This window comes from Calonectris borealis, chromosome 16 (genome assembly GCF_964195595.1).
Source record: "Calonectris borealis chromosome 16, bCalBor7.hap1.2, whole genome shotgun sequence".
Classification (NCBI taxonomy): domain Eukaryota; kingdom Metazoa; phylum Chordata; class Aves; order Procellariiformes; family Procellariidae; genus Calonectris; species Calonectris borealis.
In genome coordinates, this window is record NC_134327.1 from 19,704,263 (window position 1) to 19,728,373 (window position 24,111).

The window sequence follows — 24,111 nt, forward strand, 5'->3', positions numbered from 1 at the left end:
TTGAAGATGCCCTGAAATGGGAACTACGGAGGAACAGATGATCTCGCACTGCAGGAGGAGGCAGCCCAGCGGGGAAGGCAGCGCCGGAGGAAAGGTAACCCAGCAGCAACAGGACTAAGCTAAGGGCAAAACAAACCAGCCCGAGCTGACTGCAGGATAACAGATCATTTAGCAGCAAGCTCGGCAGAACCAGTCTTTTCTGAATCAGGGGTATCCTCCAGGAACAGCCGCCCCTACGGCAAGTCCCCAGCGCAAGCAAAAGAGATCTGAAGTTGGCAAAGGAAAATCTCCGCTGGCAGCCCGGTCCTCCCTAGGAGATGCCTCGATACAGCGCAGCGAAGGAGGGAGCTGACAAACTGCCTAGCATCTGTCCTGGTGCAAGTCAGAGACTATCAAGCACCCTCACGTACCAGTGGAATTGCTCCTTTATTCATTGAAATGGAAGACCCACTACACGGATGGGAGACACAAACTACCCAGTCCTCCTGAAACTCAACTTTACAGTATTTGCTGCTGCCAAAGCCCGTGATGAACTGGGGGAAGCCTGTACAGGAGGCATGTATGTGATATACCTCAAGTTTATGAAAAAATAATCATCAGCATGAGATCTAGAGCACACAGGAATGATAAACGCCAGGGCATCTGAGCCACGAAAGCACTTGAATCCTCATAATAAAGTCACGTCTTGAGCTGGCACTTGAAGTGTTCTCCCCACTTGGAAAAGCAGCCTTCCTCCAAGTATACTGGGTGTGCCTCGACGTTGTTTGCCTTTCTCAAAGTGCTCTCAGAACAAGCGGCTCTCACAAAGCCTGCCCAATTTTATCATTTTTAAAAGTCTTGGTCAGAAGAATTCAGGTTCTTGAGCTTTATCCCCAACCTCATTGCACAGCACTTCCATCCCGGGCAGTTGCTCTCCAGGCACAGCTTGCTTTTTCTGCCCTTGCTGGCCCTCCAACATCTATGCCTCTGCGTTTGTACCATTTGCAGAAAGGCTCAAACGTACAAGAACAAAGAAGCAGAGAGGGTACAAAAGGCAAGTCATGCGCGGTGGGTCGGTTTTTATGTTTGATAGCCCTACATGAAGAGCAAGCCCTTCAAAGTTTGGGTTTAAGGTTGGTCTGAGGGACCTAATGATGAGTTTTCATAATTGCAGAAGCATGTGTAGGGTGGGGGGAGCAGATGCATCTTCAGTTTCCTCCAAGGAAAGTCTAGGGCTCATGTCTACAGTCCATAATTTTTTGCAGTGTCATTTCTAGAACAGTCAAAAAACTTCATGCTCAAAAAGAATTGGAGCTTGTTTTTGTTTTGGAGGAGAGAATCAGTTTCTCCTAGGTTTAGATAGGAAAAAATCAGACAGAAGTAATAATTTTCCATAATTAAAAACCCCACAAAACCAAAGACACTGCTCTTCAAGAACCCAAATCAAGAAATACCAGGATACATCACATTTTAAGTGCATTTTAAAAAAAAAAAAAGAGACTCTGAGCTTTCTTTTCATTTTTGTTGTATTTGTTTTGACTTTGAGCTTCCAAGGCTGCACGTGTGAATGAATGAGAGTCAGGAAATAACAAAGCAAAAAGTTTGATGACCCCCTTCCAAGACAAACTGCCAGCAAGTTAAATAAAGTCTACTTACTTTATTTCTGGATTGACAAGTTCCTTTAGCCAAGAGAAACAGACCCAAGACCTAGTTTGTGAAGACTGCTTCTGCCAGAAATATGCTCTAGGAGGAGAAAGTTTTTAAGCTTGCTGGCAGCTGCAGCCTGGATTTCTTTAAATAGGAATAAGGATAAAACATCAGCAAAAATGCAGCCCCAAGTTCTCAGGAGCAGGGTGGAAGGTCAAGACCACGATATCTAAATGCAAGAGACAACACACGGTCTGCCAGCTTACCCTCCAAGCCATAACACAGCTCCATGCATGCACACTTAGCATCAAGATTGTCAAGTAAAGCTTCCCAAAGGTCAGAAGACACCAAGGCCAAGTTGTCTCATGCCTTGCTTCTGTCCCCCTCCTCCCCAGCACGGGTATTAAGACCAGCTTTACTGTAACTCAGCAGAAGATGGAGGAAGCAATCTTAAAAGCCTCTAGCCAGCTCATGGTGCTGCCAGATATCCTCGTACTTCTTCCAAGTAGCGCTGGCATGCTCCAGACAGCACGTTTCTAGAGCACACATCTCAAATACACTTTGTCATTAGCATTTTCTCCCCTAGAGAGAACAGTCACAGACAGGCACGCAGACAGGGAGCTGGCTCCGTTTCTGCAGACAGTTCCAAGTAAGATCTGTTGTTTCTTTATTTTTTTAAAAAAGGTCTCCTTTGGAATAATGTGCACAGAATTTTAATTTACTCAACTAGACAAATGAACAGTTTCCCATTTGCAGCCTAAATTGTTCTCTAAGTGCCTAGATGGTTGTCAACACCGTAATATCGCCATACCTTTCAATTCTTAGTTTCACAAAGCATCTTTGCAAGTCTTACATACCCCAGGTTCCCACAGCATGAAGTGAAAAGCTGCACCCTCAGGTTCTCAGATCAAGGCTATTCTGGAGCCCTCACCAACCCTCCAACAGCCTTTCTTCTTTTTCTCCTCAACCGGCCTACAGGCTTCTGTGTGAGGTGGAAGACGACTGGACTCATCCCCAGACCTGTCTCGGGTCTTTTCACAATTGATTTTCAAAGTTCATTTCCACTCTTTTTTTGTTCCATGCTACTGGATTGGCACAACCCTAAGCACACCAGCAACAGAAATTTCCACGAGTACGTCGCGTAATGAGCAAGGAACACAGAGAGATCATTTGTTATTGTATCCAGCAGCACACGTGGACACTTACTCTGCCAAAATCCAAACTCGTTTTCAGCAGGAGCTTACACAAAGATCTGTCCACACTACCAAGGAGGGGGGAAGTATCATCCCTGTCTGCTTGCTGCAGGTTTAGACCAGGCTTATAAGCGATAAGCTTTTAAAGGTGAGAGAGAAGCAGCATGCTCACCCATCAGGGCAAAGCAGACTTCTCCAAAAAGGCTTCTCAGATGCTTTAGGAGCTGGATCGCCAGCCACTCGCACAAGCACACAAGAACACGGCCAGGGGGAAGCAACCGCTCGCACGACTGCCAGAGACTTCAGCTCGCTGCAGGCAGACAGGGCGGCCAGGAAAGCGTCACTCACCGGTATTCTCCACTGATGGAAAAAAGCTGTTGCTGAAGAAGCCTGGAAGACCCCCCCAGACTGGATTTCTCTGTCCTCTCTCACAGGACAAAGTATACCATAAACAAAGATCCAGTGCTGACGGCAGCCAGAACACTTTGTCTCTCCTGCCTGCTCTTTCGGAGCTATGTTTGGTCATGGCTTTCCAGCTGGCACCTCGGACCTTGGCTCACGGGCAATTACATCCTGCTGCCAAACCACTTCCCAACAGCATAACACATCGTGGGGGCTTATTCATCACTGAGCTTTTGATAAACATTTTGGCAGGCAGGGCGGACTCCTCCAGCAGCTGGACAACGCCATCAAAATGACCCGAGGCAGGTAAGCTATTTGCAGCAACCAGGAAAGCCATAAGGTAGAGCAGAGCCTACATCTCAGAGTCTGCTGAGCTGCCAAAAAAGCCACCACCTTCCTGCATACTAAGAAGCCCTGAACAGGATAAACAGCAGCTACTCAAATCACCTGCCTAAGCAGAACTCGACAATATTCATTATTCTGTGAGGGCTGCAGCTTTGCTGTACGATGGGAGCATTTTTGAATGTTGATTATGGCTTCCTGTAGATGGTCTGAAACTATTCATGAGGGACCTTCTGTATCACACTGTCTGGGTAGAGTTGGCAAGCCACATTTCCAGAAACTGTTTAAATTACTGGCACAGGGGGACATGAGGAATGATACTAGCACTGCTTCTTCCTTGCTAGATCAGAAAGTGTCACCACAACCCTCTTTCTCCCCTCTGTGATGACTCTTGGAATAGCTTGCATTTGCTCACAGCAACAGTTGAGCACGGTGTGCCATCTCTGCTGTCGGTATGATTGAAACGCTAAAGCCAAGCAGAAAAAGTCAAAGAGCAGAAGTCCAAGAGCAAAACGAAAGATTTCTGAAGCACCTTTAGGCATCACTAAATGCCTTTCACCATACACTATGCTGCGACATATAAAATTATACACATATATATAATAATAATATAAAAATACTTCTGCAACACGGCAAGCTCCAGACTCCTGAATTTTGTTCTGCAGGTCGCAACACTACTGGGTTTCCATCTCTACCCTCCCCTGGCCCTGCAGTCACCATGACGTGGCCTGCCCCACCAGTGCCTAGAGGTCAGGGCTCTGCTATCCCAGACATGACTCCTCCTCTTTTGCCCCAAAGCGAGACCCTGAAGTGATGCAGTCAGGACCTGCAGGCCCAACAGACCCTGAGAGGGAAGGGATGCTGAAAGCAGCTGTGATAGCAGAAGGGAAACTCAAACCTCGAGGAAGCAAGAAGAGACAAGGAGGGGGGTCCCAGGCACACCACTATGCCACAAGCCTTCACCTCGTGCCATGGAGCTCCTTGCACCCCTAATGAGATCAGATCAGCTAGGCAGGGCAGGGAGGGAAAGCAAGACAGATCTGTGATCCTTGCAGCAGATCCTGAGGCAAACGTGGCTGGTCCGCCTTGGCTGAAAGAAGGGACTGGTCCTCATTTGAAGCCAACTCATCAAGGACAGTGAAGCTATTTTACTTCAGATGTTTTCAAGAGGAAGAAGTTCCTGCTGAACATGAAAGCCATGTGGCTATGTACCCAGGCAAGCGGTGCGGAGTCTAAACTGGGGAAGGCATCGAGGTGCTCAGGAAGAGTCCTTTCACTGGGGAGGGACTAGCCTGCAGTCCAGACTGAGCAAAGCATGAGGCTGTGCTGTGGGAGAAAGGAAAACTCCCAAGAAGGTCTGCTCCCTATTTGGAGACTGGTTTTCCACTTGGCAGCCTCCCCAGGGTTTACTTCAGAAAATTCAATTCTTATCACTACACTTGAGAAACAATAAGGTGTGTGTGGGAAAGTCAGGTGTGCGTCCCTTTCTTGAAGGCACTTTTCATAACAAGTATTCTCTTGAGCACTGGCTATTCAGATAGACTCACCCTGTTCTCAGTCATCCCTGCAAGGGCCGCCAGGTTGGTGAGGCCAGCCTCCTGCTCTCACAGCTAACCTCTCAAAGTCCTCTTTGGAAACTCATTCTTCAAGCTCCCCTTGAGCTTCTTACGGGAAGCTCAGTTCAGAGTCTCAGTCCTCTACACAGTGAGAACCTTCTGCTAATTTTCAGTGTGAAGGTGCTCATGGCCAGTTTATACCAAGCCGTTCTTGTACAAATATCACCCTGCACTTTAAATAGAGCTTTCCCCACCTTGGCGTCTCTCTTCTCCGATGTATTTATTCCTCCTGAGCTTTTGGCTTGTTAGGTTAAAAAAAGCTGTTTCTCTTGCCTCCAACTGGATTTGCACCAGGCTTCCTACAGCAGAAGTCTTGAAGTCTGATGATACCAAGACAGTGGAGAGGAAAGCAGACAGCTGAAGCAGCATTAAATACATCTTGAAGAAATAAGAGAACTTGGGAGCATTTTCTCTCTTTTCCCCTGAGATTGCACTGGGTTAAGTTGTCTTTATGCTAAGGCTATGCCAGAAGAAGATAGCTTCTGCATACTGAAAATAACTGGAGGTGTCGAAGTCCATTCTTGCAGTCACACAGGCATTTGTTATTCAAAGCAAACAGTCCTCTTGCTTTGATTAAGAGTTTAAATTAAGATACTTTCCTCTTCCATTGAAAGATGTGGCAAGCTATTTAAGAAAGACAGTATCTGTGTTCCTGCTAATACAGGAATATTGCTGTGTCACTCCATGGAAGCCAACCACCTGATGCTGAAACCAATCTAAGTTTTACTCCAAGCATCCCGGAGAAGACTGTACAAGGACTCTAGCTGCCAGCCCTCAAGAGGCACCCACTTTTCACTGTGCTCACCTCAAGAACACTTCCAGAGGGCAGTGGAGATATTTCACTACTGGGCAAACTTGCTGTTTAAGGCTGTTTTGTTGTTTTTAAGGGTAAAGGTTGACTATTTTGGCAGATCACGACTGAGGCATCACAACAGTACTTTGGAAAAGGGATTTGTTGCACAAGCAGAACGCAGGCTTTGAGGTAAAGGTGTAAGCTACACCCTCCTGCATAAGCTCGCTCCATACCCCAGCATTCAGCAATAAAGCACTCACATTAAAGGTCCCTCTGGCTGGCTGATAAGGTTTACTGCTAACATCTCTCAGACAGACTCCTTGAGAGGGGTGAGCAGATAAGATGGATGAGGCAAGCCTTGTGGATGTTCAGGTGAGAGTTCCTAAAGCAATACTGATAAATACAGCAGAAGGGCAAGATGTTGCCTCCACAGCAAAAAAGGTCAAGAACTTCATTTTGAGAAAGGAAGATAAAAGCAATTTTCAATTTCAAACTTAAGGTCAGCCAGATACACGACACCTTATGGCATCCAGTGTCAAACGTAGCGTCTAGGGAGAACAGGCTGCAGGAACCCAAAGGATGCACTGTGCAAGCGCCTTACGGCTCCGCTGCAGCTTCTCGACAGATGTCTACCTGCCTCTCCATCCAATTCAAGTATTCTCATCCCTACTTATTTCACCTTTCCCGTCTGCCCCAGTTCGCTGTACGGCGGCAGCAGCTACGAGTTCTGGCATGTGGGTGCAGGCTCTGCAGGGCGCAGGCCGGTGGAGGCACAGCACTTGCTCTGGGGAGCTCACAGTCCACACGAAGGGGAGAAAGTCTTCTGTACAGCAGTTTGGAAAAGCAGGTCATGCTGCAGAAGGGGTAAAAGATCTCAAACGATATTTCTGGACAGTTGGGAAGCCTGCCGCTTTCTATTCCCAGCTTGATTTGGGCATCTGACACAGCATGTCTCAGAAAAAGACTGACCAAAGCTAAGTTATGTGGTCATCAGAAAACCACTCGGACTGATTCTGTTGATTTATGACTGGTAAGGGAAGTGACATGGTCTCAAGCCCACAGGTTATATTGGGATTGGAGCTCTAGATTTTTCTGAAATGTAGTAAGGGCAGAGGGAAGCTTAAAGATAAACTGACACATTGGACCAAGCATGCGAACGGGAGATCCCGTACTCTTCCTCTGCAAAAGGCACGCTCCAACACTCCTTGCCTTGCACTTCTGCAAGCACCAGGAAATTGGCCTCTGCTTCAAAGGAGCTGCCTCAAAGCCTTCCACAACAGCAGAGATGTGCACAAACAAGAATAAACAAGACACTGGAGGAGATATCAACAGCACATCTCAGGCGAAGTGCTCTCATGTCTACAGCACAAGTGAATTTGCAGGAAGTCTTAGAGAAAGAGAACATAATGGATTTTGCCAGTTAGCAAAGCAAAGGACTACAGCTACAAGGAGCAAAAAGCCAAGAGCAATAGTGGCAAGAGCTTGAATAAAAGTGGCAAAGTTTCCCAAAGGCTGGGAAGCTGCCAGAATACTGGCACAGTCAGGAGGTTGATATATAGCTTCCGACTCTTAGTGTCTAAGAGAGGAGGAATCTTCTCCAAAGTTTTCCAATTTGGAAACAAGAGGGAAAACACAGTAGTTCATTTAACTTAGGAAGACCAACCTGGAGGTACCCTGTCACGTTACTAAAAGGATGACAATAAAACTGTAAGAACTAACAGCAATTTTTCAGAGGACCACAAGATTTTTCTGCTGTTCAGAATCTAGACCCTATTCTGGAGCAGGGCCCAAAGGAGTAAACTCGAAAACGCTTTGTCTCATGTTTTAAGGAACGTACCGTACGATCCAATTGAGCTGCTCTAGTTTCAAGCCTGCATCAAACATGCAAGTAGCAGCCACCCTATTTTTGGAAGTGACTTGAAGGCAACACAGACTGGAAGAACTCCATTGGGAAAGCCAGTGTCATATTTAAACAAATCTGACAAACCTCAGAAAGTACGAGCTCCCACATTAAAGCTAAGGCAGATCTAGAGTAGAATTGCCTTGTCCTCTACAACCCCATCTTCTCAGCGCTTCTCTAGAAACGAATACTGAATATAGTTTGTAACAGACCTTTTCTGCAGCAGTCTAGGAAAGTCTGTCATTCACTCTCCTCTCTCCCACCATTTCATAAAAACAGAATACCAGGCAGCAAGACGACACGCACTGCCTCTTGGCATTTACATAGATCCTTTTGACGCTTGATGTGTTCCCCTTCAGAGCTCTTTACCGTGGCATGAAAGGTTTTTCCAGCCTAAAGGAAAAGCAAGTGTGCCCCATCAGAGCGCCGAGAGCAGCACTTACCTGGGCTCCTCTAGAGTAGGATCTGAAAATGGTGCAAAACCTTCCTTGCCCTGATGTGTCCCTGCAACAAAGAAAAGTTAGAGCAATGAAATTTGGAGAATCGAATCCCATACTGCACATCTCCTATAAAATAAATAAATCACTGTTGATCTTTTCAAATCTTTAGAACATGCACGCTACCCAAACTGCTCTGCACGGTGTTTTTTGGGAAGAATCGGTGGGTGCATCACCACCTTTGGTTACAGTCAGACACACTCCAGAGGTCCTCGCTGTCATCGTACTTCCCACGGAGAAGGTACAAACCAAAACCACTCAGCTTCAGCACTACCTTATGATGTACGAGGATGTAAGTCATTTTACTCCCTTGGGCAAAGGATTTTCTCTCTAGCTCCCTACAGCCCACGGAGTTCAAAGTCAGAGTGAGACTGCAGACCTCTCCTAGTCATGGGGACCTATTGTAAAATGAACATAACCACTCAAGATACGAGAAATTGTCTTGCACTGCCAGTTTCACTTATCTTTCCAAACAGGTTTTAACCAAAAATGAAAGGAGATATCTTTATACCCAGATCTCTGACAGACCTGGTTGATCATACCCTACAGAGCGCTCAGGAACAGGACTAGGGAACGGCATTTCTCGCCCACTGTGACAAGAAGGGGCTATTCAGTCATTATCGCTTGCCTTGACTGCAACTCCTGACATGGTGTAAATAAGTCTGACTAGATGCCCAGCACCTCTCAGTGCCTGTGGGAACATCTGGGACAGCAAGCCAGCACCCAGCACGCTGATTTAACAGTATATACTGAAATGTGTCGGGGTAGTCGGAGACACGTTATGATGTTTGTCATATCTATTCACTGGGCCAGGATAACAAACACATTAATGACCACTGAGAAGCCTGATGAATCCCTCAGCCCCAGATTTGCACCAGCTGTACGAAAAAGGCAGTGACCTCAGTTCAGGACAGTCACCCTTTCAGATCTAAAGCTTTCAAGGATCATATTATTGGTCATGGATGTCAATCTAACAGTCTGTGCTTAAATCTCCTTCTCCCCCCACAATCAAATATTGGGTTGTATGAGGAAAGTAATGGTAAAAGATTACATTAAGGCATCATAAACCAATGCTACCAGCTTTTCAGGTTCTGTGCTGGTTCTCCAGCTCAAGAATTACAGTATAAAAAGAAGAGGGTTTCAAGAGGGAAGCAGTAACCACACACTTGGGGCTGAAACGTTAAAACAGACATCTTACAAGACAAAAGAATATAAGCAGCACATATAAAGATACAAGCTAGAAGAGATGAATTAGCTGCTTCTGTTCTTTTGTAAGAAAAGTGAGGACATTCAGCTTCAGAGAGCAGGGGTATAATTAAACCATGAAACTATAGGCTGCTGGAGTCAGTCACTGAGGTTGAGATCATGGCGTTCATTCCTATTTAAGAATTCACACAGCTTACCAATATTCCTGTTACTTGATACAAGCGTTGGTAAAAGGGCTATTTAAGTTCATGTTTTAGGGCCTGTGTAATTCCCAACTAGATCTGGGTGAAACCCAGAATAGGGGCAGGCTACCTACCCTTCCCCTTTCATCTAGAGGATTGCTGTGGCAGCTTCTCAGCAGGTTAAACCTCAGACAAAGCTCGGCCAGAAGGACTCCAGCTCTCCCTCCAGCACCGACAGATAAGGCAGGGGTCACCCCTCCCATGCAGCGTTCTCCCATCTCCATCCCAGTGTCAGGTCACTCCAGTAAGTCCTGCTCTCCAGGGGTTTACCATACTCTGACACTGACTGTGAGGTCTATGCACTGCTCTTGTTTTAATTTTCTGCTCGAGTCATTGAGAAATATCCAGCTTCTGTAGGGACTAAGAGCTTCACTCATTTTTTTTTCTCCTCCTTTCCTATTCTCTCAGCTGTATTTCTCATCCTACGTTTTCAGGGAAATCCAGTATTACTTCCAAATAATATTGTTCTCTCAGTGATTGAGAGCTGTATGGGAACACGGTCTGGTATGACGGAGAAAGAATGAAACCAGACTATTCCAGCAAGGAACAGCATGCTGTTTGTGCTACCCGATTATCAGAAAGAGGTCTGGTTTGCTAGAATAACTCACTGGTAAGAACACCTAGCAAGTCTTGCCATGTGCCTGGGGATGCTCTGCACTCTCCGCAGCTCGGTACAGCAGCACCACCGCCCCTGTCTCCGGTCCTGCGCTCGCAGCCAAAGCGGCTCAGAAACACTCACCAGAGTTCCAGCTTGACCCTTCTGCCGTCCAACAAGATAGTAGTGGTCTTGTAGTCGATTCCTGAAAAGAAACCAATAAAAAGCTGAGCAAACACCAAGCAGGTCTTCAGAGACAGACAAGAGATCTGCTCTGCCCACCCAGATCTACCACTTCACGTTTACAGAAAGTGATGTTTTCTCCCCCTTGCTGTATTGCGTGTTTGCGGAGGGCTACAGAGACTTGATAGAAAGAAACCTCTGCTTCAAGGCAAAGCCTACTCTTGTGGAGCTCTCTCCCTCCTCCCTAAAAATATAGTTAACCCCTAGATTGCTTCTTACTTCTCCATTGTTGGACAAAACCTGTTAGGACTCAAGCTGTAGGAGATTCAGCGGTCTGTAGCATTATCCCAAGTGACAGCATTAAGTTACAGACTTTTGGGGCGTGAGCCAGAAAGACGAACAATTTAGAAGCATCTCTGCTGAAGTCAGCCTGCAGACCTGCCATCTCTCAAACATCACTGCCCGAAACATTCAAAGGACATTTTGGGAGGTGGGTGATACTGAAAGCCTGTCCAGAGGATGCTGTTTCTTCTTCTGAGCCGCTCTCAGGTGCGTATCATAGCGGGTCAGAGAAGGCAGAGAGCACTCCCCCTTTACCACCAGCCGAGAGAGCGGCACAGACAACTGCTTTTCATAGAGCCATGGTACCAGAGCAGCAGGAGAACCTCAAGGCCACACCACCAGGCTGTGCTGACAAGCGACTGGTTCGCACGAGGGGTGCCCAGCATCTTCAGAGACCCAAAGAGTTTGTTACAAACTGGGAGCCTGTCTCTCACATTCAGGCAAAGAAGTTTAAAAAAGAGGCAACTCCACTTGCAAGCAACACGTCCAAACCGAGCCGAACATGCTGCTCCCCAGGGCCCCAGGCACAGGGGGGAAGAGGCACGACCGCACCTCCCACCTCCTTCCCCAAAGCCTGGGCTCGGGAACAGCCGAGGGGCATTAGGTGCCCAGGAAAAGCAGCTTCTCCGCAAGCTCCAGTTAATAAGCTTCAAGTGTATTGAAGTTGCTTAAACAAAGCACCATGCACCACTACTGCACACCCACTAAGGCATAAACTAATTCACAATCGTCTTTAATAAAGCAGAGTCACTTCACGCTGATTAGATCAACTTTCTTTTTTCCTCTCACCAATAGATATCGAACTTTGAATCCATATTAAAAACCCACCGTTGTGTTACGACCTGTATTTCCCTTTTCCCGCAAGGAGAATACTGCCCCGATAACCAAACAGACAAGTTTGTCAATAAAGCAAATGGATTTTTCTGAGTCATCAACAGGAGCTCCCTGTTAGTGAAAAACAAATTAGATTTCAGCCTTCACAGGGTGCTATAAAAAGCAATAAAGATAATTATCTTAAATTCCAACTATTTCCATTGCTTTATCACAGAAAATAGACAGTTTACACTTTATCTTCCTCCAGAGACAAGTGAATGATCTGTATTTATTTTCAGGCGGATATAAATGTCCTTCAAGCAGCAGTGGGAGCAAGCCTGCTCTGCAACCAGGAGGAGCATCCAGACATCTCCCCCCCAGTTCCTGAACCAGGATCATCCCCCGGCACAGGCTGATGGGCCGTTAGGGGGGGTCTGATGAAGCCCACTGCCCTGTTTCAGATGCAAAATCCCCAGAGACTCTGCTCCAGGCAGAACTGCCCCGTTTCTCGTTAGGCACAAGAGCTCCCTGCAAGCAGTAAGTCCTCAGCAGCCCAGGCGCATGGACGGAGCAGTTGCGTGCAAGTATCAAGGAGGAGGAATAACGACACCATTTTCGGGGCACAGAGGCCACGCACTTCCAAAAATGCCGCCATTGGGTGAAACAAATCACTCGACTATCAGCTCTTAAAAGTAACAGGGGTCCCACTGGACTGGAAACGGAAGAAAACTCATTAATGGAAACGCCAAACACACAAACCCAGAAATGCCCTCGTTAGGCTCCGTGCTCAGGAACTGCCCAGCCTACACCCCCAACACAGGGAACATGTGCTCCCCGTCACAAATACATGACTCAGTCACCAGAGCAATGCTTTAAATACCCATTCCCTCCATGCCCATCTGAAACTACACCACATCCTTTAAATCACAGCAACACCAGCCTTTGGGCAGAACAATATGGCCATGACCAAAGTGGGCAACCACCAGAAAACAGCACTGGGAAACTTCCTGAGCTCCTGCTGCAACTGCTCCTCGCTCCAAAGATGCTCAGGGAAAATAAATAGGCAAAGTAGAAGTCCCTTCATGTCCTTCACAGCGATGTCTACGCTCAGAAGAGAAGGTATGAGATGGAGGGAGGAAGCACGAGGTGCCTGGCTGTACTTGCCCCTGCAGGTATCCCCTCCCAGGGGACAGGCGGGATGGCAGCCCACCGCTTGTGTGGGAAATTAGTAGAGCTCACCACAATGGAGCGGTTCCGGCAGGCTCTCCAGGCGCCCGCCGCCACGCTCGATGTCAGACGCCAAATGCAAAACCAGAGAGAAAGGGAAGTACCAAATCTCTCTCTTCACCTTTCCAGACAGCCGCCAGCCAACCGGCTTCGCTGCCTGCCCTCAGGGCAGCCCGTGTCTTCGTGCAGAACCCCCCTCCTCGGCATCAGAGCGCTGGAGGTGAAGGGGAAAGGCCTTTCTGAGGACTACACACCCGGGGCACTGCCACCAAACCGGCCTGGGGAACTCACATACACTCGAGTTAAAAGCAAAGCTGTTTTGACTTTTTATTCTAGGCTACAGTCAGCATTTAAGCAGTATCTGGTAATATGGGTTGGAGGAAAGTGATGCAATTTTTAACTTGCATACACCCAAATTAGGACTAGGGGCTAAATTTACAACAGGTTTTTGAGCAAAAACTCTACCTACAAGCTCACTGATAAGGACAAAAACTGCACAACTGCAACATTTTGGAGAAAATTTCAGCTTCCCTCGTCCATACGCACTCAGCGCATCAGGACAGCTCAAACGGACTCCCTTTAAAGCTTGCACGCAACAGCTTTTTTTTTCTTTTGGTCTGGTTTTTTAGCTGGTTAGTACTCGGAGCAGGATGCAGCTCACAAGCGCAGCTCTCCCGCAGCTGTGCAGGACGGCCATGGCTCGCTGGTGCTGGAAAACTTGCATCAATCACAGATGCCCGTAAAATCACGGGACTCGCCACAGCAGCTAACACCAGTACTGGCCACCTCACAGCTGGTACCTTACTATTTTATTCCCAGTAACACACAGCCGTTTCCCCCCTGCAGCCCAATACACACTCCCCCCATTTACAGCTGGCAAGGAAGCCAAGCAGCCCAGCTGGCTTCCCTAGGCCCAGCCTACAGCTCAAGCTCAGCCTTGGCCTCCCCCTTGTCCCAGGGACCTGGGGACAGAGGGCCACAGCCCCGCCGGCCGCGGCAGCCGCTAGATGCCACCACTGCACAGAGGCTGCTGGCAGCGCGAAGTCGCTGGCAGAGCATGCGTGGCCGTGCCGCGCCAGGGCTGCTCCTCTGCCTTTTCGTTTCAGGCAGCTCAATAAGTTAAGGGAAGTTTTTAAAATTTAGTTTCTGTAGTTGACAGGGTTTCCCCCACCTGAGCATCACCTCTGCTCGCAGCCAAGTACAGCTCATCTCGAGACTGACATTTGTTCTCCAGCAGAACGAGCTTTGATCCCCCGGAAGGGATGCGCTGCTACAAAGCCCACGCGATGCTCCTGCGGCACACGCAGCATCAGCAAACCAGCCGACTCGCCGCCAGCAGCTGCCTCCGCAACCCTGCCTGGCCCTCGGGCACGCAGCACTGGGGAAAAGAAAACAGTCCTCTTTAAAGCTTATTTTATATCAACTGATCTCTTTCTTGACCAATATCTAGCATGATGCAACAAAATGAATGAGGCTTGGAAAACAAGTCTGGGCTGTTCTCTCTAATTTAGCATTCAGGCCGACTCCTCTGCTATTTTTCTAGTCCTGCTTTAGACTCCTATTTACGCTGACGCCATCTCAGCCCCACTTCTCGAGCAGCGAGCCGACCTGGCACAGGGTGTTCTGCAAAGCGATCTGCTGTCACCAAGCCTGATGTCAGACACCCGATTCCCCGCTGCAGAGCCGGGTTTCACGCTCCCGGGCAAGACTCCAGGGAATTCCAAACCTTTATTTCTTTTGCCAATTGGTATAAGGAAAACCTAAGCAAGCAAGCCATTTTCCCATGGGAATAGGAGGATGTGCTATAGGAAACTCTGACCTCTTCCAAATTACTCATGCAGAGCACAGCACACTTCGCATCAATACGGCCTGAAAAAACCCCACACCCAATCTTAGCTTAGTTAAAACTTAAGACTTTCACCTGAAAGATTACACCTGACCAGGAAAAGTAAAACCCCTCCAAGAGAAATGACAATTTTCTTCCAGCACTTGATACTACTTTGTATCAGGCTGTCAGTCCCCCTTCCTCTCGGGAATTCACGGCTCGGAGAAAGGCGTCCCTCCGCTCCGCCAAGCCCCGGCGCTGCACCTGCACGAGCAGCAGCACTCTGAAAACACAATGGAGGAGGCAGCAGGCAAGCAGGTACGTGGAACTGGAAGTCACATTGGAAAAGGTAGAAAGACAAGGGAGATACATAGTTTATGCTACTCTTGGGGTCTCCCTTTAAGCAGATTAATATCTCAGGAAAATTGCTTTAAATAGCTCAAGTGAACAAGGCTCTATAAATATTTACTGCTGCAAGCACAGCAGCTTCTTGGCTTTGTGTAGATCTTTGTTTTACAGAAAAGGAGAGAATTTTGCAGTTGCAGACTCTCAAGATGACTCTGCCCCAACGCCTGGGCGGGGGGGCCAGAAGAGTCGCCTCCCCTTAAAAAGGCAGATTCGAGCAAAACCTTACAGCAGTAAGAGCAGCATGTGCCTTTTTCCTCCTTTAGCTTTCCAAGGAGATCCTCACTTAGTGCAGGGGCGAGAGCGATTCCAGCTCTCAACGTGAATGCTAGGGCCAATACTGCATTTTAGGTATTGGTCCAAATCAACTGTCCTCCTCCAGAGATGCTCTGATGATCCAACCCCAACTAACAGCCTCATCGCATCTCTACGAATATCAAAAAGGTACAACCGGGACTCGCCCCGTGACAGAGGGACGAAGGGACTCGCCCCACATTAAACCAAGCCATCAGCAGGTTTTCCTGCGACCTTCCTCGAAGGCTAGGCTGCAGCAGGCTAGCAGCAACATCTCCAGTTTGCATCTGCAGTGTCTTTGAGAAGAACATAATTTATTCACAAATCTGGGGCAGAAGACATTCCAGGTGACGCTCAAAAACCTCTTCCCAAAGAAAAGAAAAAAAAAATCACCAATGCACTCAAGTGAGACTGATACAGTTTTAAGATAAGCTTGCTTTCCTTCTGAGAGACACTCGACTTGTCACTTAAAGTCATTTACAGTTTGCATGAATCAGATTGGCCAAAGACGCTTTTGCCACCTCATTTCTTAAAAGGATTGTTCGCTGCTTGTGGGAGCTCGAAATCTACCACTTCACTTTCTGTTAGTCCACCCACAACAAAAAACAATGCACATTATTTGAACTTCATTAAAAATATAATTAGTGCCCCTAGATGACAGACATGCGCTTATGATGCCACCTCGGCTTTTTTTTCTTTTTTTTTTTTTGTTTTTTTAAATTAAATTAAACTGGGTTCAGTTTATTTATAATTCAAAAAAAGTCAACCAATCCATTTGCAAAGTGATATATAAGGTCAATAGTCAAAACTTGAGGTGCACCATGATGACGAGCCAAGGCCAATCCTTCACTCAATGCATTATATAAATAAGAAAATAAGATAAATTGACTAGACTTTTGTTACTTATCTGACTAATGCTGTTTTTTGGCAGATTGTTATTTCATCTATAGACGTAATTAAGCCAGAGTGGCTCTGTTCTGCAACTCTCCTAATAACGATGGCATTTGAGTCCTCAGAGGAGGACTGATGAGTGAGATGTGCCTTATCTGTTGGCACCTCTAGAGAAACGCTCTGCTCTACTGGGATATTTTAACACTGGCTCACAAGCCACCAGAAACACTCGTCGTGCCACCGCAGCCCCTCACCCAGCAAGCCTGGTGACGGAATTTCATTTGTGATTGTCATTAGTACAGCCAAAGCCACCACGCCACAATTTTCTAACTGAAAATGCTGGATGTTCCCCCAAAGAACCCCCAGATGCTTCTGTTTTCCTACAGGTCATCAGCTCTACTGAGTCCAGAAAAAGGTCTAGCACTTCTTAAAAGGTCGTCTTAAAAATTTGCAGGTCTAATGCCACACTGACCAGTGACTGCTGGGAGGAGGGGAGAGCGCAGGGCTGGAATAAAAAATAGAGAATACACATCAAATATTTAACTTGCTGCGGTATCGCAGTGAACTCGAGTAACCAGCTATGAAGGGCTGGTCGTGCTGCATCGCGTTCAAGAGGATCCTCAGGAGAAAGTGATGTAGGTTTCTGCGAGCAACTGGCAAATCAATAACTGAAAAATTTAAAGATGTGCCATGATCATAAAACAGGCAAACCCCATCAAAAGTATCGAGCAAACCCCGTTTCTCCTGGGGCAGCACTGAGGATACCTCCCAATCAGTGTGGCGGACTTTACAGACAAATTGCAATGAATTTGTAACCCAAGTGTCGTGGAAATCCTTACTACACAAGGAAGGATCAGAAAGCATAATCATCCAGTGTGCAGCTGGTCTTGCGGCAGTGAAAACATTAATTTAAAAGTAGATAAACACCAAGAAATACTTTAGAGTGGGTCGATGGGATGTAAATAATTTTATCCTTCCCTTTTGCAAAAGGAAAAAGTTAAGAGTGAGTCTCCAATATAGCTTCTTAACAGCAAGGACTCCAAGAGCTGCGGCTAAGCAGAGACAAGTAAATTTAGTTTAAAACCTTTATCACCAGTTCAGACAACACTGTGGATGCCAGCAAGAACACCGTAATCAACTGTGAATTTTTGGGAAGACAAACTACACACACGAGCCCGGTCCCCTCCCTGGCAGTGCCTGACCAGCCAGACAAGTGCTCACGGGCAGCCGGGCCAGGCTCCGCGGGACGGCCCCGGGAGGGGTCTGGGCAGGGTGTCCCCTCCTCCGAGACCCTCTCGCAGGGCTGGCAGAGCCTGGCTGGGTATCACTTGAGCTCCCCAACCTGCCACCGTCCCTCGGCACACCTTTGGGGATACGCAGACTGGTTTTTTATCACATAAACTAGCAGTCATCTTAGTTGTGCGTGCAAAACGCAAGCTGCTGAAAGGTCCCTCCCTCTCCTTCCAAAGGGCTTGTGCAACCCTTCCAGCTGGATTAAAAAAAACAACCAAGCCATTAATCTGAGCAAAAACCAGTGCAGTGACTGTACAAGAGACTTGGTAACTGCAGCCCTTCCGTGCTCCGGTAAGTTCAGCCTAAAGCCATTAGTGCAGAAATTAATTTATCCCAAATGCCAGCAATAACCGAGCAGTGTCCAAAGACGGCTGTTTATCCTACCAAGTCCCTGGGTGTCGCAGATGTTAACTAGACCTTTCTCAGCCATGACTCTCACAGCTCAGTTTTAAAATGGAAAGCCTCGCCCCTGTGTGGGCAGGCACCGCGCGAGGCTGCCCGGCTCCTTCGGAAAGCCGGAGCGACTGCGGCGTGCCATGCACGCGGGGAGAGCGGCCAGCAAATTGACCATGGCCAACGTTTTCGTAGGGGCAAGTTAATGATGCAAAGCAATAATCATTTCCAACGGGGCAACAGTACCACGCCGCGCCTGACATCTGGGATAGTATGCCACTTGGTTTCCCCCAAACCAAATTAGCAGGGATGCCCCTGTCCCTGCTGAGTGCAGAGAAAGGGCAGAAGCAGCGACATCCAGTCAGTCCCGTCCTCACCAACAAGCCAAAGAGAACAAACGAGGGAAGAGAAGTGCTGGGAGGTCACAAAATTGAGGCCAAAAGATGGGTGCAGGTCTGCTTTGGGACACGACAGAAGACCAGCTCCAGAATAAGAGCACCATTCCCACTTCCAAGCCTCGGCATACAAAAAAACCCACCCCAAAACCAAGGCAAAACCCCACAGACCACCACCACCCCCAAACCGCATTTGCTCGTGGGGCTGACAGCAGGGATTTGGACAGCAAGGACGCCAGGCCACTGGCACAGCAGCTGACAACACCCCCTGAACAGAGACCCTCCCCGTCAGGTTATCTCAGGGTGAAATAACCCCCCACCCGCAGGGTGTTATCCACAAGCAGCGTTCCCGGCAGCACCCCTCTCCAGTGCCTGGCTTTGGGGGTGCACCGGGAGCTAGGTCAGGCCGAGAGGGACAGAGTTACCCCAGAAGTTTCATAGCACGTTCCTGCGACACAGACAGCGCCGAACAAACTCACCGGCTTCTCCGCAGACTCTTTGCTCAAACCAGAGTGGGCACTGGCCTCTTGGGACTCATTTTCCTGCAGAACAACTGTACTCCACAAGACGACGGCAGTTATTGCACCCCCCCCACACACACACAGAGCCCCTGTCACCATGTTCACACGTTCCCTCTCACTGCATCCCACGTCCTGCACCTTTTCATTTAAGAAGGGTTTATAGCGAGATGTTCAACCGTCAACCTACAGCTACGAGTCCAGCAGCTTCTCCAAGAAGGAGAATACGAAGCTAGGATGCATTATCAGTATAGTTCAAAATGCCTTATTTTGGGTTTTTTTGGGTTCTGGGTTTTTTTTCCATGCCTTCATCAGCCTATGAGTAAAAGGGCAGCCAGGGCTGAAGACTCATATCAGAATTGTTCGCCTGTGGGCAAAAGTCGATACAGAAAGACTTGTCGTTTCACTTCTAGTCAAACGAGGCAGATGGGTACAGCAGTGACAGCAGGCCAGGAGCTGCCAGCTGTTGAATGCACGTTCGCAGCGAACAGGTTTTGCACTGCAGTGTGCAACAACTGAATGTATCAGCCCAAGACCAAAATCCGCTCCTAGGCGGAAGGCAGCTGCTGGGGCCAGCACCCAAGTAACGCGTGCACCAAAGATGCAGGTATCGAGATCCTCTGACTCAAGTAATTTAAAAAAGAGGCAGTAGCATCTGTACATAGAAGATACTACCAGGGCATTACATTCCACTGCAGCGCCTACTATTAACTTAGTTATTTTCTCCATCGTCTGTAAGTGATACTAAATAGTTCAGAAAATATGTGGTATGAGCACATAAACACTAGCTCATGAAAAAAGTGAATTCAAGCTATTCAAATAACAACTGATGAAGTCATCCGACCTTAAAAAGTGTGTACAACAGCACATTAACAGCAGCAATTTAGCTCGTCAGCTCAGAGCTGTAAGCCACAGAAAAATCCCTTCCAAACAACACATGAGCTCATCAGTTTGAGTCATGCATTCAATTACCTACTCTTTAGATAGACAAACAACAAATTATCTCCATCAACAACAGGGGTCAACAAAACATATGCTTTAAAAACAAAGGTGGATTCACCCCAGGTCTGTGTCTTTTGGTGTTAGCATTTACCTCGGCAGCATTACTTCTTTGTTTCAAGCAGGGTGATAAAAGTTCCCAAACAGCATCACTGCAAAACACCCCCAGCTCCTGCCTGCAGAGCCAGAGCTGAGGGTCAGAAAGCGCGTGCTTTTACCACTGTGCTCCTGCGTTGTAGCTGAGCAGCCACCCTGGGAAGAGGAACAAGAGGTCTCGGTTCTCACCGGGCACGCAGGAGACCAGCGCCGCTCCCGCATGGTGCTGGCTGGGGGACAGGGGTAGATGTAAGCCATCTGCTCAAGCCTTCGTCATGTCCTGCTCACGCAGCAAATGCAAAATCCACTCTCGCTGCACAACTCAACGGGAGGTAACAAGGAGTTTCCGATTATTTCGCTGTGCAGCAGATGAGTTCGAGCTGTTTCGAGCCGGAGTTCAGCCTCACGCGCACGGCCAGGAGCCCACGTCCCCGAACGAAGCTCGGCGCGTCACGCGAGCTCCTGCCAACTCCAGGGAGCTGCTGCGGCACTTGGCAGCTCTGCGCGATACATCCAAGCTGCCAAGCACCTCGTACAAAGACACATGCAGAAAGAGAGGGAGAACAAACACCTTTCAATTATTTGAAATTACCCAAACTTGTGGATTTTCTCCCAAAAAACATACTCCGTTTTCCACTCGTATTCACCTCATTTCAACTGAGAGTGCTTTCGATTTAGACTGGAAGCCTTGCACAAAAAGGCTGCTCGTGTCAGAGTTTGTTCCCAGGCATCTTCACCTACAGCTGAGGGCTCGCAGGTGGGGACCTCGGCCAAATAATTGCTTGCTTGGATTTCTAACCAGCCAGAAGCAAAACACTTATTTGGAGACCTCTAGGAAGCCCAGATTTGCAGAAAACTTCACTTCTCGGCTGCCTGCTCCACAGCCCAGCAGTGTTTCAGCAGCTACATGGTCCTCGCACAGAGGAACTCTGTTCTGGGCTCATTTAAGGATGACAACTGCATCTGAAAACGGCACTTGGAGCCAGAAGCAAATCTGTTCCTAAAGCTCGAACAATTTCAGCGGACACTCGGGAAGCCACAGAAACAGTCAAAAGTCAGTTCAGAATTGGGGATGTTAAGTGGATTTGTGCTTTAGAAGAAAATCAAGAGTGATTTTATGCACAGAAGCAACAACAAACAAAAGAGTTTCTTCATGCTTTGCAGTTCAGATCTCCATAAAAACTATACAGCTGCATGCAGAAACAAAGACGGCCTATGAGGAAAACCAGAGGGCACCATAACAATCTTCATTGTTGCTGGATTACCATACAAACACCAAGATATGCTTGGAGACAAAAAAAACACCCCATCACATTCAAAAAAACCCCAAGTATTTGTCCAAAATATCTTCAGTATCAGGATACTGAAGAGGTTCACCTCCCATTTACACCTCTCAACACTGCACGTTAATACATGGGCAGTGCTCCTCTACAGCACCAGACCTTCGTGGCATCACCACCAGGCTGAGGTGCATGCCACCATGCCCGAGACGCCGGGCTCACACGTATGGCTGCACACCTGCTCCGGGATCCTGCACGTGGATCCAGACGCACACGGCGGCAGTTTCCAATCGGCGGGACACGCGTCCGCAGTCCCTCCTGCATCCACACCTCACTGCCCAACGCCAGGTGGCATCTCCAGGTTTTGCCATTGAAAGGGTCACATTGCAACGCCGCAACAGAGGCAGCCAGCAATGACGCAGCCGTCTCCAGCCTGACGCGGTACACCCGAACGCCCAGAAAGAAGGCTACAGCATTTCAGCTGGGCGCAGATGGGTTAAGCACCACAAGCCTGCCGAGCACACGTACTTACAGAGCTCCCGGAGCAGCTACGGAGAGCCCGCTCACCATGAGTTTCACCAGCTCTTGAATTTAGTCTCGCTGCACCGACCGCGAGCCTCACGCCAGAAAGGGACCGCTCCACGCTGGAAGCATCAGGACGGCTGCTAACATTGGTTTCACATCTCGGTGTGCTGTTTCCAGAGGTAACAACAGATCTCCAGGGATTGGACCTACAATGCATCGCTGCGTACACTCAACAGCCCCTCCTTGCCCTTTAAGCATCGGCTGGCCCTGCTAGCAGAGCAAGCACCCCTGCACACACCTGCGCGAAGCATGCCGCGTTGCAGCGGCTCCACGGCAGCTCTCAACAGCCTGAAATCATGTTTTCAAACCCTCCACTCTCAGCCCAAATTGGAGCCTCGCAGGTCCTCTCCTCCTCCTGACCTACAGCTGTCGCAGGACAAAGATCTCACCCCAGCTACCCTGGCTGCAACTCCGAAGCACGACTTTTGCTGCTACCAGGAGAAAGCCAGCATTTTGCATTTTTAAAAATACAAAAAAGGTATCGAATTTTAACCTTGTAATACAGATGACACCGACAAGAACACAAGCGTGTCCCAACCTAAGGAGGCATTTCACAGTAAACATATGTTTGCTAGCATGGCAAGCGGCACAGACAAGGCTCTCAGGTTAGGTAAGATCAACCCCACAGAGTTTTATCTCCTTGTGGCGTAGCACGGACCTGCACACTGTTTCCTGTAGGGATTTTACCATCAAGTTATTTAAGCAGATTCTCAGCATAAAAAAAAAGAACAGCTCTCGGGACAACAAGAGATGGTTTAAGAGTAAGTAAACAGGACAGGCAAAATAGTGGGATGGGTTTTTTGAGGGTTTGTTTGTTTGTTTTGTTTGTTTTCATGTAGTTAGGTCTCCTGTCCACTTGGGCTCCAGAACCATGGGCAAAATGGACTACAGCCTGTTGCTGTCAAAGCCTGTACAGAAGCAAACAGAAGACGGGGTATTTTCTGTGTACATGACTGGGGGTGTGTGCAATCATTTGCAAAGACAGGAAAGCGGTACAATAAAACACCCAAATGGACCAGGGAACTCAGAAGCTGGGCTGGAAAATAACTTAAAATAGCATCTCTAAAAAGAAATAATAAAAAAAAAAAAATCTGCATTTTCTTTAAAAGGAGATTATTCCAGAGATGCACAGCACCTTCTGTTAAACTGCCAGTTAAATACAGCCTCTCAGTGTCCCCTTCTGCCTGTCTCCTCCTTAACCACTGATGGTTTAAACAGCAAATATTTTGTTTGAATGGAATGAGGATTTTTGTCCAAATTCAATGCCCAATACTGAAACGGCTGCAGCAGTGCACAGCACATACAAGCCATTAATCACTTCAGGGGTTATATTTATAGGAGAACAGGTGTCTGAAGTTTTAAAATGATATAATATTGTCTAGTTTCCCAATGGGGTGATGGAAATGAGACAAAGAGGAGGTAGAAAAGAGGAAGAAAATCTAAAAAGCTACGGCTACGTAAAAATGCTCACAGCAAATAGAAGCCCTATAGGAACAAACAGTCTCTGAGCTCATGTTGCAACCTTACTATTACTACAACTTTTGCAGAAACAAACCGACCCCTCCGATGGAGGGCCCTAGCCCTGAGCCACGATCCTCTACGCCCCAGGGAAATTTTCTTTCAGGTGAGTCCCAACTCACAGCAAAGTGTTTAGCAAAACAGGGCTGAAGATTTTCACATCGGAGCTTCCTTCCTCCTCCTCTGCCTGCAATCAAATAGATACCGGTATGACATAATGCTGCTGTATCGCTGCTCGTTCCGTGCCGAGCCCGGGCTGCCAGATGAAGGTGAGGGGTAAAGGGAAAGAAAATGAGATAAAAAGCAAGGTTATAAAACCTCAGCTCCAAAACCTAAGCTTGTAGCGTAGCTATTTGCAAGTGCAAGGGAAAGATGCTCTGCTCTTCCAAGAGCAGGAGGCTGCCGGAGGAAAACATGCCAGGGAACAGCTGGAAACAAAAGCTGAAGGAGATGGGGCGGAGGAGGAGGAGACATTTTCCATGGGCTTTCTATGCGGCTTATATACCGAAACAACCAAACAAAAAACCCCCCACACCAAGAGGAGTGGACAATGCCATCACGGGATCTGGATAGAGCAAAACCTACTCGCTTTTTAAAAATAAGAAATACAGAGAAACTTTTAATCCCAGTTATTAGAAGAAC

At 47.8% G+C, this 24,111-nt stretch overlaps 1 protein-coding gene across 1 annotated transcript in view; it reads right to left on the minus strand.

Annotated features, from left to right (window-relative positions):
• Nucleotides 1-24,111, minus strand: part of RAB40C (RAB40C, member RAS oncogene family) — a 37,714-nt gene that overhangs the window by 6,582 nt on the left and 7,021 nt on the right. Inside the window, exons 3-4 of the mRNA XM_075165779.1 lie at nucleotides 10,557-10,617; nucleotides 8,316-8,376 (exon numbers count right to left, since the gene is read on the minus strand). Of these exons, the coding sequence (XP_075021880.1) occupies nucleotides 8,316-8,376; nucleotides 10,557-10,617 (122 nt within the window). The remainder of the gene's footprint in view (nucleotides 1-8,315; nucleotides 8,377-10,556; nucleotides 10,618-24,111) is intronic.